The following is a 17,513-nucleotide window of genomic DNA, read 5'->3' as shown; positions in this document are numbered from 1 at the left end:
TACGTTTACTAAAAATCTTATGTGTAACTTTATAAAATAATAAATACATATGTATTGAAATCTCATCTATCACAAATGTTACACTAAAAAATATTTCATAGCAACTGTATGTCTAGAAATGATACATGTGAAAATCCCATTTTAACAGCAAGACCTCTAAGTTTTGACTACTACTACAATAAAATGCCAGAACCAAAATCATATGGAAAATCTCGTAAAGTTTTCGGTAAGAGAATTTGACTTGTACTTAAGTAAGGCGATTTAATAATACTACAAGGGCTTGGGAGGCAAATGATAGCTACACTATCTGTAATAATCAATAATAAGATGGGAATGAAGCTAACTAGGCTACTGTCCATCAGGTCTAGCTTACCTGAAAAATGTAAGCAAATTATCAAAAACTTATATATCATTTAGTTGAACAAACAGTGGTGACGTGCACTATACCATAAACTTCACATGGGTGAGAAAACCGATTTTTCAAACTGTTAGAACTTCCTCTCAATTTTATACATATCTAACCATTTCCTATGAAATAATTTGTGCTACAAGAGGTAATGAATGGTTCCAGGTCCCTATGGGTGGCACACAACCAAATACTCTTGTTCCTATTGGCAAACTACTATTTACTGAGGACCTATTTGGTCAGTCACTTTACAATCACAGACAACAATCCTGTAATGCATGTATTTTTTTTTTTCCATTTTACAGGTTAGAAAGCTGAGAGTAAAATAGGTTAAATAAATTGCTCAGTTTATACCATGATTCAAACCCACATCTAATCAACTCCACACTCCGTGTTTATTATGCCACAATTCCAGTTCCAGGGAAGAAAGCAACTAACTTCTTTAAGCCAGAAACTTCATTCATGTTCTTCATAGATTCTCTGAATTCCTAAATGTGACTAATTTGCTTTGCGGTTATTACTGACTAATTTATTGTCAAGGTAATTATATGCTAGTCTATTTTAAGGTTCCAGTCCAGTGGTTCTTCAAGTGTGGTTCATGGACCCCTTGGAGTCCCAGAAAACTCTCCAAGTTGTCCCAGAGGCCAATACTGTTTTCGTAACAATACCAAGACATTAGCTGCATGTTACAGTATGACATTTGCACTGAGGATGCAAATGAAATAGTGGGTTAAAACTGCTAGTCCCCTAGCATGAATCAAAGGAACCTAACTCTAGCAGGAGTCACTGTATTCTTCACCACCACACACTTACAGTAAAACAAAAAATTCAGTTTCAATTAAGAAATTCCCTGATGAATCAATAAAAATAATTAATTTTATTAAATAATGACTTCTAAGTACACATATTTTTACTATTCAGCATGATGAACCAGGAAGCACTTCTGCTGCTTCTTGTGCCTAAGTATAACAGTTGTTTCAAGGAAAATGACTGGTGCTTTTGCTTGGGGTGTGAGCTGAAATTTTTCAAGCTTTTTGCATAGAACACCAATTTTATTTGAAAGAATAAGAGACAAAATACCATTATTCATACTGCAATATTTGGCAAGTGAGCCTGTCACTTCAAGAAAAACAACTAACAGTACTGGTTAAAACAATACAATTTGAACTTTCAAAGGAAAATTAGAATTTTGAAAAACTTCTATTTCCAGAAAAATCCATGAAAAGATTTTTCTGATAAGATTAGTGGTGAAATTAATGAATGTGAATTTTTGATACTGTATGATAAAATGTGCCAGCATAAGGAAGATCTACATAACTCAGCAAAATAATATAATCTAAAAGACCAATGCTGTCACAAAATCATGCATGGAGTAAAAGATTCATTCAAAGTCCAAATTGGACCGATGCATTTTAACGTAAAAGTACTGAAAGTTCATTGATATGGTTTCAGATGCTACACTGAGCCTAACCTTTAAGAAACTACCACTTGTGAAATTTGGTGGAGTATCAAAGAAGAATATTCACAATTATATGAAAAGGCTGTAAGGTACTTCTCTCTTTTTCAACTACATATCAATATTAGGCCAACTTTTCTTCGTATACTTCAATCAGAACATACCACAACAGTTTGAATGCAAAAGCAGATAAGAGAGAGTCCAGCTATCTTCTATTAAACTACACCTTAAAGATATTTGCAAAAATATAAAACAATGCCACTCTTCTCAGTAAATTATTTTTAAGAAATATAGTTATTTTTCATAAAAATTAGCTTTTATGTTAATATGTAGTGGGTTTAATATTATAACTTTGAAATGAATTAATAAAAATTGTTTCAATTACTCAGGTTTAATTTGTAACGCAATAAGTATTAATAGGTATAAGTCACATAAACAAAAGATTTTTAGAGTCCTCAATACATTTTAAGAGTCTGGAGGTTGAAAAGTTTGAGAACTGCAGTTACTCATTCTTTCAATAAATACTTACTCTTTCAAGTACTAAACTATGCCAAGTGTTGTTGGAAATTGTTGTTGCCTACCTATAGCATTTATTGATTTCCTATTCCATGCCACTCCTAACACTACATATTTTCTTTCTAATCTCAACAAAATCAGAAGTTAAGTAACATCATCCATTTTCTTTTGTACAAATAAGGAAACTAATCCCTTTCATTTTTACTGAAGATTTACTTTCATTCCTTTATTTAAACTAGTCTTTTTATTGAAAAAGCAATGCATACACGTGGTTAAAAGAAATCTACAGTACAAAGTATACAGTTCAAATTTAAAAATCAGCCCCCATCCCATATCCTTCATTTCCCACTGCATAGTCAACTTCTGTTAACACTGTATTAAACATCCTCCCAAATTGGAGCAAATATATACCCTCCTCAGTTTTACTCTGTCACTCTTAATAGTTCCAGAGATGTTAACCTTGTTAAGTCAACCAACAATTCAGGTAATATGGAGACACTATGCTAAAAGTCTCTAAATCAGTGACCCCAATTCTCCCACTATAATGCAGAGTAAATCAGACTTAAGTTTATGTCCTGAGAGGTATTTTCATTTAACACTCAGCTTCGCTTATCTCTTTATTGAGATAAGAAGATGCTACTAAAAATGGGACTAAATTCGCCACCCAAAGTGTTGTGAAATGAACATTCCAAATTGTAGGAGAAATTTCTTCAATTTGCGCAAACACATTTCACTCCCAGATTCCTATTGTTCTGCTATGATCCTACCATCTCTTATTCCACTGAATCATACTGCAATCTACAGGTGTGTGTTAATGCATGTATAAATGTATGGATGGGTGGATGTTAAAGGCTATTTTCAACTTTGGGGTTGTACACTAATACTGAAATAAAAATCATCTCTATTCAAAGAATATGAGCTATTTTGATAGAGCAAGGTTCCACCACAAACCTAAATCTAACACACATCGTTAAAGCTCCAGTATGTTTTCACTAATTCCATACAGGAGGATTACAGATGTCCTGCTAGCTACCATTTCCTGGTAAGCAATCTGAATGGCTTCCAGGAAATTGCTAATGACCTTCATTTTACTTAAAATCTAGGCTGCAATTAGTAATAGTTTTTCTTCTCCATGCTGGTTATAATGTTTATTTTCATCACAGCAATCAGGAAGAAAAAAGTAAAATGTCTTGTTTTTGAATTATATCAAAATGTATTCTCTTTTATTTCGATATGTCACCAAATAGACTAATACATATTTAATGTAATCATAATTGTGCAAGAATACTTGGGATCTTTTTTTACTTCTAACCAATTTTGCCTCCTTTCCCATTCTAGGCTGTAGCTATTGCTAAAATTAGCCTTTTAAAAATGGAATCAATAGGAATATTTTATAATTGGTGACTATTTTTACACATAAGAACATTTTATAATTGAAATTTTTGAAACCAGATAGGATTTTAAAGTAAAGTTTTACATTTTTAATTATAATAATTAACTACTAAAAAAGAAGTTTCAGATTCTTATTCAATGAATTTAAAATGTGATTGTGTGGTCAATGTAATAATAACCAAGTACAGTTTTAGTCAGTGTTATATTTATAACCAGAACCTGTTATTAAACTTCAGTATTTTCTTTTATGTAAACATCGATTTCACTAATTAGATCCAACTGATCTTTTCCTCAACATATTGATTTCTTTTAATCCCAACAGTTAACAATGATTCTAATGTATCATAATACTTTAGACCTTAATCATTTAGTAATAATTTTTGCCAGTAGATTTTGTCTGAATTTTAATTAAGAAGACCTTGTGACTCCAACCCCAATTGGGAGGAGGTTTTAATTGCTTGTATGTATATCACACAGACTTAAAAAGAAGTAAAAGATGTTTATAACAGAGTACAAAGGAGAGCTTTGAAATGTCTACATTCATGCAAAGTGGTATAATTAAAAAACTATGGGTGTTGCTGTGTCATAATGCATATATATTTATAAAACTAGCTGTGGTGTGCATTTATTGTTAGTAAAAGGAGCTCACGGGCTCCCCAATAACAACTCACTATTGATTACAAGACAACAGAAAAACTATCTGAAAGGGGCTAAACATGCTATTTGGGGGGAATATTAAGTTTCCACCTTAGTAATTTACCATGTGATTTAGAGCAGTAACTTTTCTGGATATTGAGGTCCCTATATGAAAATAAAAAGTTGGACTACATAATATGCAAAGCTCCTTCAGCTCTAATTTCTTGAGATTCTATGATTCTAGATATTACTCTGAAGTTCTACGATTACACAGATTTATAGAGAAAATAGTGACACTCTACTATGTTATTTCATACAAAGAAAGTGAAAATAATAGAAAAAAGAAAGAAAATAATATCTGTGCTCTCAATCTCTTTCACAAGCTGGTCTCCAGATTAATACAGCATTTGTCTTAGAAATAACAATTTAAAATTTTCAAAATACATGAAATCTAAATATTGATAGATTACCATTTCAATCCTTTTTCAAAATGAGACAGCAAGACTCACTAGGTATGTGACCTTTGCTGATTTTATTGGAGTTGAAAAGTGGCAGATGATTCGTCTCTAAACGCTTCCAGATTTTTTTTAAAGCTCCCTCAGATAAAGAAATTGCTGTAAATTTGTAAATGGAAATTCAAGAAAACTCATTTATAAATGAATATGTAAAATGTATAGTCATAGCTCTTGAAAACCCACTCCTAGTCATTCTGTGATTGCCTACAACAGAAAACACAAGTAACCGTGAATTACTATTCCTAAAAACCAGAGTATTCTGTAGAAACAGCCATGTATAGAATAAGAAATCAGAATACTTACATAGAATTTAGGCCCTTACTCTAAAAGTGAACAAACTAGGAGACAGAATGGCATTTCAGATAGTAACCTGTGACACAGAACACTAATTCTATGGGAATGCTGTTAGATCCACTCTGACGCTTTGGTGATAACAGCACTGCTTAAGTTACTTCAAGAATAGCCTACACTATTTGATCTTCAAAGATGTATCATGCACCGAAAAAAAAACCATGACTTTTGTGTTCCTGTGATCCAAAGATTTATGTTTGCAATCAAAACTAAAAATAAAACCAGGCTTTCAGTAGCACATAGTAGCAACATTATAATAAATTCACATTTTTAATTCAGTATTTGCACCAAGCACAACTGTAATACGCTTGTACTATTTGATGTTATGCAGTTCCTAATTTTACTTCTCTTAGTAACAACTCTAATGAAGTAACAGGGAGTAATGCTTAAAGTCTTTAATAGTAAAGGATGGCAGTAACATTTACGCTCAAGAACAAACCTCTCAGATGTTTTAGTTGAATAACTATAATAAGTAATTGTGTTTCAACAGTGGCTTTGGAAAACATTGGGAATCATTTGTAGAACTCTCCATTTAAAAGCATTTTTTTAATCACTTTTTTTCCTATCAGAAAGAGACCATCATCTTTCTAAGCTGCAGGAGAGCACACCTACAAGCACATCTACTTTAGTCCTTAAATGTAAATATTGAAATGGTTACTCATAAGTGACCAAGGAAGGAAAGCACTATTTTCCCTATTTGGTTCATATCACATAATTATTTTTCTGTCTCTCTCATCATCTGTGTGTTTGACAAACACGAGCACAAACAGTTTGTGCTAACTCAAACAACCAACATTACCGTTTCTCTGGCACACTGCCCAGGGAGGTGCCTTCACACCAAGGAGGAGATGCCAGCCATAGCATAGAGGGGCATGTGTGCAAAACAGGGAGCTTGGCTAAGATTCTCTTATATAAACCACAGAAGGCTAGATCCATCCATGGAGACAGAAGATGAATCCTAATGCTCTAGATGTCATTTAGTATGTCACCATTGCATTTAGAAATGTTTCATAACCATACCATCCTGGCATCCTCACTCCTTTGGTACGACTCAAACATACATACAAACGGGTTATTGACCCTACCAGTACTTGTGTTTTACCTTGTATGCTTCTACCATATCAGTCCCCACTCTCTCTCATTAGGGAATGGATCAAAATAAACACTACTATAGAGAGAAACTGTATTACCTACACCCACTCCTGCTTTGCTGTACTGCCTTATATAGAAAAGGGTAAAAGAGGAACTCTTTTCATTGGTTGTGAGTTGTGGGAGGGAGGAACAGCCCAGAGTCTACTTTCCCCTTGTCTCCACTGCAGAATTCTAAGCCTCTGAAGAATTTGAGAACCACTCTGTATTGTATTAAACAGAGGCTCTAGAGACCAGGATTCAAACCTTACCTCCACAACTTTCTAAGTGACCCAACAAGCCACTTGACTTCTCTCAGTGTCATTTTACTTATATGTAAAATGAATATAAGAATATTTTCCTCTCTGGGTTGTTATAAGGGTCAAATAAAATAATGTAGATGGTTTAGTACTTTGTTTCCTTTGTAAATAATAAATCATCTTACAAAAGTACTTACTATACTACTTATTGACAGGAAATAGATAATATTTTGAGAATCAGTCTCATAATTAAGAAAATATAGTAAACACTAGTTAATTTTGAAGGAATCTTGGTGGTCGTGAAGATAACATTACACCAGAGTAGGAATACCCTCTACAACATCTCTGTTTAAAATTTTCCACAGCCAAATTTCCACTGATTTTATCTTAATTCACCCATTCATTCAACAAATATTTATCAAATACTTACCATATTCGAGGCACTCTTAAAGCAGTCCAATGTATCAATGTCAGATAGTCATTGTTTCTAAGTTCTTTTGTACATTGAGAACAATTTTCCTATTACCTTAACCCCCTTAAATAACACAAATAATATCCTCTTCTATTCAATAAAACTTCAACCACCTAACATGTATTAGGCCAAACTGCCCTAGGTCTTTAATTAGAATTCATATTAAATGTTCAAGACTCTTCACCATTCTAGCCACTCTTGATAAATTCTAATTGACAACAGATCCCTTAAAAATATGGTATCCATGGGGCTGGCCAGGTGGCGTAGTGGTTAAGTTCATGCACTCTTCTTTGGGGGCCCGTGGTTCACAGGTTCAGATCCCGGGGGCAGACCTATGCACCACTCATTAAGCCTTGCTGCGGTGGTGTCCCATATACAAAATAGAGGAGGATTGGCACAGATGTTAGTTTGGCCACAGTCTTCCCCAAGCAAAGAGAGGAAGATTGGCAGCAGATGTTAGCTCAGGGCCAATCTTCCTCACCAAAAAAAAAAAAAAAAAGGAACCCCAGTTAGAACAAAGATGTAACTTCAGATGTAACCAGACCAAGGCAAAGGTCTAACAATTTTACACTATATTTCATTTAAGTTCTTAATAATAAAGTTATTTAGCAGTACTTGTAATAATGTTAACCTGATTTAAACATTGCTTTGAGATTACTGCTATTACATTTATGCCATTTACAGCACTCTATCCTCAATTAATGCTGCTACTGGAAAGAAGGCTACCTATGGAAACATGGTGGGGGGGTTAGGGATGAATTTTCTCTTAAAAAATATTAGACAAGACTCAGATACAGACCCACTGAAAATCTATGCTTCAGTGTTTCTCAAACTTCAGCAATATTCCAACTCCTATTGAGGGGTTTCAGAAATATTGCTTTATTTCATTTAGATAATAAGACTTTTATTTGAAAGCACTGTTTTTTTCTTAAAGTAAAATCTAAAAAGGAGATTATTAATGTACTGTTTCTTGATATGTGGTAATATTAAGCTCACTGGGTTGAAGATTCATTTTTCAATACTGCTCCTATCCATTCTACTGGCCACACTTTAATTCTCCCTCTGGCACCTAACCCACCACATTGAATTTTCCAGTGGTATGATAGAGGCTATGTTTCTTCTCTTTCTCAGCTTCATTATACTCTTAAATCCAAAAGAAGACGTACTGTTAAGAATGATATATAAACTTAAGATCAGTTAGAAAATAACAAAAATATTGACGATTTAGAAAATAATTACTCTGAGAATTCTAAAAGCTCAAATGTATGAGGTTGCATAAAGCTATTTCTACAAACATATTCATGGCCAAAAATGTCTTTATTATTAAATTAAAAAATGTTTAAAATGAAGTATGTTATTTAGGAAGTTAGAGGGTATCAGAAATAAAACAAAAGAAAAAGTATAAGGAAAACAAGGAAGGGAGAAATAGTAAAGGTAAAAGCAAGGTTAGTTGTTGGGATACTGAAAAGCAGTAGAACTGACAAATAAATCTAAAAACTGGATCCTTATTGGGGAGTGGGAAGGAGAAATAAACAGAAAGAACACTGGCAAGTAAAACTGAGGGACAAAAAGGGAAGAATATAAATATGCAAAATTTAAAATGAAATATGTAACAGCAAATGAACAGAAAATAAAATAAGCAATACTGTATTTTAAATCAATACTAACGTATTTGAAAACCCCAGTGAAATATGCAATTTTCCAGGATATTGTTTTCCTGGCAAAACTGACTTAAAGAGAAATAGAAAATGTAACAACAAAAAAAAAAAGTTATTTCCAAGGAACTCTCTAGGCATAGACTTTTATGAGTATATTCTTTGAGATTTTCAAGGAATAAGTAATTCCCATATTATCTCTTCAATATTTTACATAGCCTAGAAAAGGAGAAAAAGCTTTCCAATTCAACTATGAACTCTGGTACTAAAAATTAACAAAAACAGTACAAATAAAGAAAAACACAAACTAATCTCATTTATGATTACAGATGCAAAAATAACTGTAATATGAGCAAATAAGTTATGCAGTAGATTAAAAAAGGACTACACCATGACTAATGAGGGTTTATTTCATCAGCAAATTTGAAAAACAAAAACCAATAAGATATACCATAAAATAAAATGCAATTTCTCATAGAAACTCCTAAGAAACTATAACTAGAATTTTTTTTAATGATAAAGAATATCTTAAATCAATAGTAAACATAATACTTAATGGTGAAATATTGAAAACAATTCCATAAATTAAAAACTACACAAAATACCTGCAATCAGCTGTATTACTTAATATTATTCTTGACATTCTAGACAGTGTAATAAGAGAAGGGGTGAAAAAAAAGAGATATAAAACTGCCAAAAGAGAGGAGAAAACATAGCTAAAATATGACAGAACTAATAAGTCTGATCAAGACACAAGTTATAAAAAGAACCATGAAAATTCACTATCATCCATAAATATAGTAACAAAAAAAATAGAATGAAGAATATCCCATTCACAAGAGCAAGCAAAAATATTAAATATTATAGAAAAAACATTAAAGGAAATTTGCAGAATCTGTATTTAAAAAACAAAACATTGTTGAGGGACATAAAAGAATTGAATAAATGATTTTGAATGGAAAAATTCAGTACTATAAAGATGTCAGTTTACCCCATAGTTTTATATAAATGTAATATAATGTTGTAAAAAATCACTTTGGAATTTTAATGAACAACTTATAATAATATAAACTTTAGAGAAGTATGCAAACACCCTAAAGAAAAATTATGAATGTAGTCTAGCAATACTTACTTCTCAAAGATACTATATAGCTACAGTGATTAGTGTAGCATAGCACTAATAGAAGTTTAGATTTAGAAAGATCAATGGAATAGAACCAAAAACTGAGAAATGGTTCCAAATATGCGATCAGTATGTAATAAAAGATGTTATTTCAATTCAGAAGGGAGAAGATGGATTATTTAATAAATAATACAGAAATATTTGGTTAACTGCTTGAGAAAAAAATTAAGCTGTTTCTCTGGTTGAAATTATACCTCAAAATATATGCAAGAGGAATTAAAGAGTTAAACGTATAAAAATATAGTCAAAGAATTGGAAGAAAATATAGCAGAATATTATCTAATCTCAAAGTGAGGGAAGCCTTTCTAAACAAACCTCCAACAGAAAGAAAGCATTAAAAAAGAGAGAGAAAGATTTAACAACAAAAGTATAAAATTAAAAAAATTACAAAATGTAACATATATGTTAGACAAAGGTTAATACCATTAAAATATACATTAAGAGTCTTACGAAACCATAAAAACTAGACAAATCCTTTACAGGAAAAATGGGCAAACAACATAAATAGGCAATTCACAAAGGTAGAGGCAAATTAATGTAAAACTCTTCATTCTCAATAATAATCAAAGAAATTCAAATTAAATCAGCAATAATATGTTATTTTCCCCTATCAAACTGGTAAGAAATTTTTAAAGTAGTAATACTTGTTATTGAGGGCAACAGAATACTTGCAGATACTGCTGATGAAAGCACAAAATACTATACCCTTTCTGAAGGGCGGCAATGTGGCAATATGAATCAAAAGCCTTTTTAAAAAAAGAACCCAGGAACTTCACTTTTTAGGAATATATCCTAAGAAAATAACCACTAATTAATAATGAAAAGTATTAAAAAGTTATCCATGTTCAAGGTTTTCTTTATAATGACAAACAATGAAAACAACCTATATGTTGAATAAAAGACTCATTAAATTATGAGAACCTCACTTTATACAACATTTTCTGCAAATAAAAATATTTTAGAAGATGACCTAATCACGGGGAAATTCACAATATATCGTTAAGTGGGAAAAATGGATTACAAAGAATAGTAAAAGGATGATTCTAATTTTAAGGAAAAAAAATATAACATGTATATGCATAAATTAAAATGGAAAGGATATACAATACAGGTAGAATGAAAGGAAAATTTTATTTCTTTTGTATATATTTCTATACTTTTTACAATAAATACATATGCATTTTGTAATGAGGGAAAAATAATGAGGTATTAAAAATACACACTGTTTGAGACATAATATTAAATACTGATGACCTACAATAGTATGTGTTTCTTGGAAATAGTATTTAGATCACTTTAAAATTTCATAATAATTATAAGTAATTTAGGTGGATAATAACTGGCCTGATCTCACTTAGACTAAAACTCTATGTTGGATTTTAGCAGTGGTTAAATCTATTGGAATACTACTTTAACTAAAGGTTTTTCATTTTTTTATTATGTTATTGGTATATTTTCTGTATAATGTTTATGGTGACACAATATTAGGATGTAAGAAGAGATAATTATGTAGAGTAAATCAAAATGAAAAATTTAGTAAGAACCTCATCTTCTATGCCCAAAATGGAGGAACACACAAATGAAAGTTCACATATCACACACAGAATCCAGAAAAAAAAGTTAAAGTTGAAAAGCCTAATTTCGCATGTTTCACTTTTGAGATTCATACATTTTGACTATCTAAGACTAGTACAGTTTTTGCATTTTAAATTCATAATTAGACTTAAAAATAAAGTAAGATGGAAAGGGGGGTGGGATAACCCGAAGCATAAAAACTCGATGCTGAATCATAACATAATAAAATGTTAGCTTCCACGTTACTAAGAGAAGGCAAGACCCCCATCATTCATGCTGGCAAAAGCTTGCCTTTGCATAAACCATTTCTGTTCTCACTCTTATAAAACCAATGACTTTGGAAAGGGAAGAAAACACAGAATGACGTGCAAAGTAGCACATACCATGTTATTGCAGCTGGATAAAGAATATGTCACTAATGACTTTCTTTCTACCCATCAGTTATAAGTTGAGTTTCTTTCTTTTTTCCAGAATAGCAAATGGCCTTTATGAGTACAAAACAGAAGCAGTGAAATTCAAAATAATATCCAATTTCCACTTGATTTGGATACTCTATTAGTTAATGGTATGAATTATTAATTATTCCTTAGGAAAGAGATGACTTCCTTTTCTCTTCATTTGAGTTGAACATAACATCCCTGAACACTAGGCAATTTTCTGTAATAAATCCAAAATAATATTTTCATCAGATAGTTATTGCCAAATGTTCCTCTTAAGTGAGATATTATCCATGACCAGTAGGAAGATTCACCTGCAGCTGTTTGATAAATTCAGAAAACTAATATTAATTAAGTTCCCAAATTGTTAGTGCAAGTCAGAGTGATGACTCTCTGTAAAGAACAATTTAGATAGAATTAATTAATGACCATGGATTCCATTCATGATACCAAAAACTAGTAATACAGTACTTCATCTCCATAAAAGAACCAACAAGAGAAAGGCAAGAAGTAAAACTTCTTGACTGATAGGGTAACTTAATTCTGTAATAAATTAGGATTGTCCACTTCTTTACAGGTTTCAAAGTAATAATATCAATCACATCTTCAAAAATAAAGATGCTCATCCTCATCAGGATCAGAGATCATGAAACATTAAATCCTCTGAAATCTGTTTGAGATTCATCAACCTGTGATCCTATGGTCATGTTAACAACAACCACAACTTACCCTCATGAGTGCTTTTGTAAGTGCCAGACACTGTTCTAAAAGCTTTCCACATATTAACTTTCTTAATGAGCTTATGAGGTAGGTACTGTTATTATCCCCACTTTAGATCTGAGGAATTCAAGACAGAAAAGTTCAAGGACTTGTGCAAAGTCACTCATTTAATAAGTGCCAAGAGCCAGGATTTGAACAAGGTAAACAGGCCTCAGAATCCACCCATAAACCATGATGTGCAGCACATTCTATAAACTCCTTTTTTATAGGTGCTGCAGCTGGCCCTTTCTGATAAGAAACAATTCAAATTAATGATTTGGAGTCATAAATTAAGCTATGAGTATGATTTCAAGAGGAAGGACTAAAATTATCTTTACTTAATTTGTTCTTCATCTTTTGACATAACACTTTTTTCTTTTTTCATACATTTTTCTTAAGTAAATTAATGAAGCAGCTTATCCTATAAGTTATATGTTTTATAGACTAATAAAAAGGTTAAAAATTTCATTCTGTAAACATTACAAAGAATAAAAGTTCAGGGACACACTATAGATTTACCCTCTCACATATAAACTAATATTAGAAGTAAGAATTTAATGTAAGGGTACAGAAGATCAGCAAATGTGTTGTAATACAAAATAACATCTATATATTGATATGTTTGAATTTTGTATATTGTACCTTTAATTTCTCCAAGAAGTTCACTGGTATTTAGTCTTTCCATTTTTTCCTTCCAATCTTTTGAAAGTAATTTTTCCATGCAGGAGGAATCTATTAAAATAAAAAAGTAAGTATTAAAATATTATATATACATTTTACAAGTATTAAAATATTACAAATCCAGAAGGCCAGTTTATGGAAAAAATCTCTCATTTAAAAATGATCAAAGTTATTTTTTGTTGTTGTTGTTTTAACCCTAGGATACAGACAATTATATTACTCTATTATAAAATACCACAACTAAATTTATTTTTACCAGAAGATTATTTAAACTATTCCCAGGAAAAAAAAATAATGCTTAATAATCTTATCTTGGCATTATAATAATAATTCCGTTAATATTGATCAGCATTTATCATTTCTTATACTGAAATGACAGCAAAAAGGGCTCTTTCCTATGGGTTTAAGTTTAGATATTATTCCTTTTAATCCAGGTGATTTTTTTTTTAAGTCCAAGCAAAATTCATGTGCTATTCGAGGAAGAAGGACAAAGCTTCAAGGGAGAAGAGACCACTCACCCTGTAGCCACTTGGTCCTTAAAAAAGAAGTAAACATATGGCGACTTTTGTAAAATACCCATTCAGAGCAAAATGCAAAGAAAATAAAGTCAAGATGTTCTCTGTCCTCCAGTAATGAAAACTGCTAAAACTTTTCTCTTACATAAAAAGAGATGCATATTCTTTTCAAGAAAATACTGACTTAAACACCATTTGCCCTACTGCATTTCTAAATAGCATACTAGATTTCAGGGAGTAATTACACTTGTTGCTATAAAGATTCATAAAGGTTACAGAAATTTAAACGTTAGAATGTTCTAATAATTAGCAAACTTTCTCAATGAGTTATATTTTCTCTCTATTCAGATGGATTTGCAACTGGAGCTACTGCTTACAACTATTTACACGTGTCTTTTAAGCCTCATATCTTAAATAGGCTGTTTCCAAAAGGGAATACAGATTTAAATACTAAATCCTTAGTGCAAAACATACTCCCGTTAAACTTGAACATTCCAAGTGTCAAATTCTGATAACTTCTTTTTAAAATTATATTTAAAATAGTTACTCCAATTCCAAATGCCTTTCTTCTCCCATGTCAGTACCTATCTCTTTAGCATTTTCCCTTTCATTTTTTTCTCCAACTTCTAAATCCTCCTTGAATTTTTCAGAATGACAGTAAGGTCAAGATGGATCTAAAGGGTTTTAGAAACTAGATAAGCTTTAGAAAAAAGACAGTGAGCCTTGGGTAAGAGATGAGAAGACCACTGCATGGTTAGAAAGTATTGGTGAAAACAATTAACATTTGTCCATGACATGATCAATCAATCAAGGAATGGATGGAATCCAGATCAGTGTGTCTTGAAAGGGCTGATGAAGAACAACCATACTAGCTTGCTATCATGAAGCTCAAGTTCTTTCTAAATAGAAGTCAGCTTGATTCTATTAAGTGAAAGCTCCCTGCTCCTTCCCCTACTTCTTCCCCTCTTTCCTCTCTTCTTTCCTATTAATTATTTTCTCAAGCTTCAACAGGTGATCTGCCACTGTGATTAAAAACTGGATTCTGAGTGACCTTCCGATAAGCCATATATGCATATGCATATGTTCAGTTTGTATTTAATTTCCAGAATGGTCTCTTGCTATTTTTATTTTAAATTCAGAAACAAGGTGTATACTTTGTTCTATACATATTTTGTTTTTACATTAAAGTCATAAAAAGGTTAATACTAAGTTTGAGAATTAAGAAGCAAATCTTCAAAGCCATGCCTATCAGAGATTACTTTTTCTCAAATCAGGTTTAAATTTCTGAGACACATTGATATAACATCAGATCATGGATAAGAATAATCAACAAAACGTCTTCAATTTCCTAACCTACCCAATTCTGTTACGTTTTTTTACCCTTTCATAGGTATTACGACATTGCACTAAACTGATAATCACTGATATAAATGCTACAGCATAACTTGTTTGGTTAAAACTTGAGTTGAGAACATATAATGGTCAAAGACAAAAGCCCAATTTATGAGTAATGATCATAAATTCAGAGCAAGTTCATAAACTAGGATTAGATACACACTAAATGTAAAACAGGCTAAAATATGTCCCTTGTTTCTATAAATAGACTTGAAGTCTTTCAGAGCTCCAGGAAAAGAATGCTGAAACTTCGTGGGAGAAAAATAGAACTATATGGACAACAGGAACACATACTCCAACACAAACCAAAATGTGGACACAGTTTTATAAAAAAGCTACTCATTCATAAAATAGTTAATAACTTCAAAGCATTTCACATTCCTATTAGAAAATTAATCCCCACAATAATGCTGAGTTAATATAGCTATCTGAGTTCCCATTTCAGTAGAAAAAACTGAGGGAAAAAAATAAAGCAGCCTTTGCGTGTCTATATTTATAGCCCACAAACATATTTAATAACAATCACTGATTGCCTTTATCTACAGGACAATAAAAGTCATTATATACAACCTTATCTACGTTTAATCTCTATTCTAGGAAATTCCAGGAAGATTCAAAACTCTGAGGAAATCTCTTGAAAAACTCTCAGCTTTCTCACCTAATTATCTGACTGCCAAACCTCCAAGGGCATAGCACCATCAGTACCAAGCACGCTTCCTACTGTAACCTAAAGGGAGTAAGGTGAGGGGGAAAAGACCAGAGGATGTAGACTGTTAGCAAATACCACATAGACAGGCACTACCACCACCAAGAGGTTTCTGACTGGAAATGAGGAAATATGTAATAGATCAAGTTATAAATGAAAATTTATATTTTCAAATTTCCCATTCAAAACAATATCCAGGTAAAAGTGCAAAGTAAAAGTAAGTATTCATTCTCCTTGTGCCACATCCTTCAACTACATTAATAAGACACTAGCTTTACAAAGGCAGTTAATCAGATCAGACTTTGCCCTATTCTCATCACACACAAATGCAAAAACCAAAGAGGTCAAAATAAGGAAAGAAGCCCAGTTTGCATTACACACACGCAAAGAGTAAGACCATGCAGAGTGGCTTTAACTCAGTAGTCACAGAAGATTCCAAGTGGGAAAAAAAACTAAACATCACCCAGATATTCTTGGATTATTTTACACAGATAAATATGTTTTACATGATTGACTTGAAAACAACTAATATAGTCATGGTGGTGCTACAGACCTTAAAATAATGAGATAATATACAGTATTTTAGTATTCAAATTTTAGTATTTTGACTGAGTCATCATCGGCTAAAAAACAGGAGAGGAACTACACACCTTTTGGAAATTGAGACAGAGAACCACAATGTTATAGCATAAAAAATGTCACCATAATATATACATATTAAAAATGAGTGTAAGCCATAACACTTCAGTAAAAACACGGAAAATGCCAAAATTAATCTCTCTTACTTTGAAAGAATTAGTGTCTGTAAACCAATACACATTCAATGAAATGCAGGACTTTATTATTTTACCTTGTCTAATTTTTGTAAATAATGTGATTAAAACAGAACTATCAAAAATCAAGAGCTGACTTCAGTTCTCACTTATGTTTTAATCAAAGGTGTAAAAGGTTTTGATATTTTATAAATTAATTGTAAATTGTATAGCTTTGTTTTTTTCTTTTCTTTGGCAAATTTAAGTTTTTCTCTTTCAATAAACTTTTTCTAGGGGAGGGCCTGGTGGTGCAGCAGTTAAGTGCGCGCCCTCCGCTTTAGCAGCCTGGGGTTCGCTGGTTCAGATCCCGGGCATGCACAGATGCACCGCTTGTCAAGCCATGCTGTGGTGGTGTCCCATATAAAGTTGTGGAAGAGGGGCACAGATGTTAGCCCAGGGCCAGTATTCCTCAGCAAAAAAGAGGAGGATTGGCATCAGATGTTAGCTCAGGGCTGGTCTTCCTCACAAAAAAAAAGAAAATTTTTCTAAAGAAAAAAGGAAAGACAGAATTCAGAACTAATTTTTTATAAATATCCTGCATAATGGATTGCAAAGCAATGTTTCTGCTTCCTAAGTACCTAGGTTTTAGGCCAGGTAAGTCAAGAATGCTTTATTATGCTAATAATTAATAACATAGTGCAAGTGAAATCTGAAGTGAGAGTA

At 32.1% G+C, this 17,513-nt stretch overlaps 1 protein-coding gene across 3 annotated transcripts in view; it reads right to left on the bottom strand.

Moving 5' to 3' along the window:
• The window catches only part of SOX6 (SRY-box transcription factor 6), a 582,258-nt gene that overhangs the window by 230,113 nt on the left and 334,632 nt on the right, over positions 1–17,513 (bottom strand). For all 3 annotated transcript variants that reach the window (XM_087433166.1, XM_087433167.1, XM_087433168.1), the window contains one exon: positions 13,384–13,473. In XM_087433166.1, the coding sequence (XP_087289292.1) occupies positions 13,384–13,473 (90 nt within the window). The remainder of the gene's footprint in view (positions 1–13,383; positions 13,474–17,513) is intronic.

This window comes from Ceratotherium simum, chromosome 7 (assembly GCF_057802395.1).
Source record: "Ceratotherium simum simum isolate JZ-2026a chromosome 7, ASM5780239v1, whole genome shotgun sequence".
Taxonomy (NCBI): domain Eukaryota; kingdom Metazoa; phylum Chordata; class Mammalia; order Perissodactyla; family Rhinocerotidae; genus Ceratotherium; species Ceratotherium simum.
This window is presented reverse-complemented; position numbering and strand designations above follow the sequence as displayed.